Raw genomic sequence first — 3,761 nt, 5'->3', positions numbered from 1 at the left:
TTTTTAATTTGATATTTAGGTCAAAATTCATCTATGGGAGTGAAAATGACCAAAATGCCCTTCATAATACATATCAAGTCATTTTTATTATTTTATACCAATTAATAAATTCTCTAAATATTTTCTATATTTTCTTTACATTTATTTCTTTAATTTATGCCTCCTCACTATAGTTTAGGTATAGTTTCAGACATTTTGACTGTCCGAATAGACATTAGTCGTTGGAACAGTAAAATGTACGGACTACCTATGATGAGGACGTTACACAGTAAGTCGTCAAAGAGAAATTTATCTTTAATTTGCAAATGTCAATTAATTTTGAATGATGTATGCATTTCCTTTGCATATAAAGCTGAACTAAAAGTAAGTAATTCTATCATATATATGATCATTAAACTTATTGCAGAAGAAATTGAGTGAAACATAGCATTGAAAATACGTCAACTTTGTAATATTCTATTAAAGAGTTAAAATGTAATAAAAAAAAACTAAATTTAGGTTTTAAAATTTTAATTGTGTGTAGAGTTATTTTTAAATTAATTATTATTTTATAAAAATAATTTATAATTATTATAATAAATAGTAACTCTATATAAATAAAATAAATAATACAATTTCTTATGCCAAGAAAATAGATTTTTTAGCTTTAATATTTAATTTATTTTATAATTAGATGTAAAATTAATTTTAAATATTAAATTTGATAAAATTATTGTTCTCAAATTTAGAGGAAATTTTTTAGCGACATTAATAAAATTAATTACTAAAATTTAAATTTTTAAAAATAAAAATTATTAAAACTTAAAATTTTTTTGAGGAGGTACTTAACACATAAATTCTAAAAAATAAATAAAAAATAAAATAAAAGGCCAAAGTAATCCTTATCATGAGGGAGAAATTATTCAAGCACCTGCTCCACACAATATCCTTAATGAGGGGCGGAGGGAAGGGGCTAGTGGGGGACAAGCAAGCCCTCAATCATTTCCTCAATCATTTCTTCCTATATTGTATTTATATTTAAACAAAAAAAAATGTTTATTTAGCTTATTTTAGTTGTTTGCCATCCAAATGTTTTCAAACATTTTAATCGGTATATTAATTTTAATTTTTTATTAATTGATCTCTAAAATTTTTTAATAGTCTCTCTTAAATATTTATATAAAAAAAAATTAAATAAGTGTAGTAAATTTTTATTTTTTTTAATTGAACCTCTCAAATTTTTTAATTGATCTTAATAATTTACAATTTATATATTATGATTTAAACTGAAATATTAAAATTACTTGAATTCGTTAAATAAATACAAAAATTTAATTAAAATTTAATAAGTCAAACTTTTAAATTTACAAATTCAAATTTGATTAATTGCTATTATTTGAAAATTAAATTTAAGCTAACCTAATAACTTTCCATCACGCAATATAGAATTTAGAATTAGATGAGATTTTTTTTTTAATTTTTTTCATCTTCCCATTCATTTAGCTTTCTTTCATTTGTTTCATATATATATATATATATATATATATATATATATATATATATATATATATATATATAACCTAATAACTTTCTATCACGCAATATAGAATTTAGAATTAGATGAGATTTTTTTTTAATTTTTTTCATCTTCCCATTCATTTATATATATAGATAAGTTGTTAAAATTGGTGGTATCAACTCTTACGCAAATTTTAGATAAATTAACTTAAATGCACATTTATTTTATAAATTTCTAATTTTTTTATATCTCTTTGATTATGTAATATAATCTATTTATTTGGCATTTATATCTATTTTTTTACTTTTGAATTTATGAATTTTATGCAAAAATTTGACATAATACTTTAAAATAAATTATTATTATTTTTTTAATTATATAATTTATATTATGAAGTTATATAATAATTAAAACTATAATATTGTAATATTTATATTTATTATAAAAAAAATTTTATAATTTTTTTATTTGATAAAAAATTTTTAAAGTTTAATATTTTGTGTTTATTTTTATTTACTATATATTTTATACTCAATTATTTATATAGTCTATTATAATTCAATTTTTTGGCTCCACACATGCCCTTAACAATTATACTTTTATATTTATATGAGGAATTGTTGTATATATAATGGTTGTATTCTAACATTAATCATGTGAGTTCCATAATTAGAGTGTATCCGTAATTTTTTGTGAAGAAATATTTTTTAGCGCTCCATAAATATATTATGAATATCTCATCCGAGGCTGTTCTGCTTCCACATCATCCACATGCATAAAAGGGCCAAATAGAAGTTCTGTTTGCATATACGTACATAGCTTAATTAAGTTCAACGAAGGAACCAATGGATTCAGAGAAAAGTAAGATCCTGATATTTGGAGCAACTGGGTATCTAGGAGAATACATGGTGAAGGCAAGCATATCCATGGGTCATCCTACCTATGCTTATGTTCGCCAACTCAGATCAAATGACACTCTTTCTTCAAAGCTACAACTTCACCAGCAATTCCAGTCCCTGGGAGTCACTGTATTTCAAGTATATATCCATTAATTAATTCTCCACCTTTTATTTATATGATTTTGGCATGTTTAATCTAATTTATGCAAAAAAATAACTTAATTACAGGGAGAATTGGAGGAGCATGAGAAGCTTGTTTCAGTACTTAAACAAGTAGATGTGGTGATTTCCACTCTTGTTGTTCCTGTAACGCCCACACCGTAGGTAGTCCGTACATTTTACTGTTCCGACAACTAATGTCTATTCGAATAGTTAAAATGTCTGGAACTACACTTAAACTATAGTGAGGAGGCATAAATTAATGAAATAAATATTAAAAAAAATATATAGGAAAAATTTTGAGAAAAAAAATAAAATTTAGATAATTTATTAATTGATATAAAAAAAATAAAAATAATCCGATGAGCACCATGAAAGGCATTTTGGTCATTTCACCCCTAGAGGTGAATTTTAACTTAAATGTCAAATTAAAATTTGGAAATAGAATAATTAACATAAATTAATTTTATGAATTTGAATTTGAAAAATGAGAAGAGAAAGAAGAAGAAAAGAAAAGAAAAGAAAAGGAAAGAAAAGAAAAGAAAGGAAATAGATTTATGAAATTTAAAAAAATAATAAAGTACACATAAATGTATATATATAAATACCCACAAGAGACAAAACTCCACCAACCATCTTCTTCTTCCTCTTCTCTCTCTCTCCTTGCCGTCTCCCTTGGTCTCTCCCTCCCCACCATTGTTATCAAGCTTAAAGCTTGATTTCCCAAGCTTTCACTCACCAAAACCCATAGACCCCTTCATTAAAAAGTTAGCCCACTCCATAAGGAAGCCATTGATAGTGAAAAAAAAGAAGAAAAGTTGAAGTTTAACAAGTTACCCAAGAGGTTAGTGCCTAATCTTCCTTTCTTCCTTTATTAATCCTTGAGTTAAGGTTAAAATGAAGTGAAATTTGTAAGAAACTAAAAGAAATAGGTGAGTTATGGGGGGAGTGAATTTTTGGTACCCATGGTGAGTGATGGTTTTTGATGACTATGATGTATATAAAGTGATTTAATGATGTTGGTTGATGTATTATAAGTATTATAAGTTGATTTACATTGAGATTTTATGAGGTTGAAATTGTGAGTTAGGGTTTGGCCTAACTTTGGTATTTTTGTATTATACCATGCAATTGGGATTGTTGAGATGTATTGATGATATTTAGAAGTGCCTTGAATGTCAAATTGAAGCAAGGAAGTTGGAGGA

At 24.8% G+C, this 3,761-nt stretch overlaps 1 protein-coding gene across 1 annotated transcript; it reads left to right on the top strand.

Moving 5' to 3' along the window:
* The first annotated feature begins 2,166 nt into the window (after positions 1–2,166).
* LOC110667752 (isoeugenol synthase 1-like) lies at positions 2,167–2,721 on the top strand. The gene is made up of 2 exons (XM_058147931.1): positions 2,167–2,535; positions 2,626–2,721. Exons 1-2 carry the CDS (start codon positions 2,344–2,346, stop codon positions 2,719–2,721), a joined length of 288 nt encoding a protein of 95 aa, XP_058003914.1. The 5' UTR covers positions 2,167–2,343.
* Positions 2,722–3,761: the final 1,040 nt, after the last annotated feature.

The sequence above is a fragment of the Hevea brasiliensis genome, chromosome 6 (assembly GCF_030052815.1).
Source record: "Hevea brasiliensis isolate MT/VB/25A 57/8 chromosome 6, ASM3005281v1, whole genome shotgun sequence".
Classification (NCBI taxonomy): Eukaryota; Viridiplantae; Streptophyta; class Magnoliopsida; order Malpighiales; family Euphorbiaceae; genus Hevea; species Hevea brasiliensis.
The sequence above is the reverse complement of the archived record's forward strand: the minus strand, read 5'-3'. Positions and strand labels throughout refer to the sequence as shown.

Excerpts from the sequence above, each read along its gene's own strand:
- LOC110667752 (XM_058147931.1), top strand. The coding sequence starts at position 2,344 with ATGGATTCAGAGAAAAGTAAGATCCTGATATTTGGAGCAACTGGGTAT. Across the intron at positions 2,536-2,625 it reads TGGGAGTCACTGTATTTCAA|GGAGAATTGGAGGAGCATGA; the intron begins GTATATATCCAT and ends ACTTAATTACAG.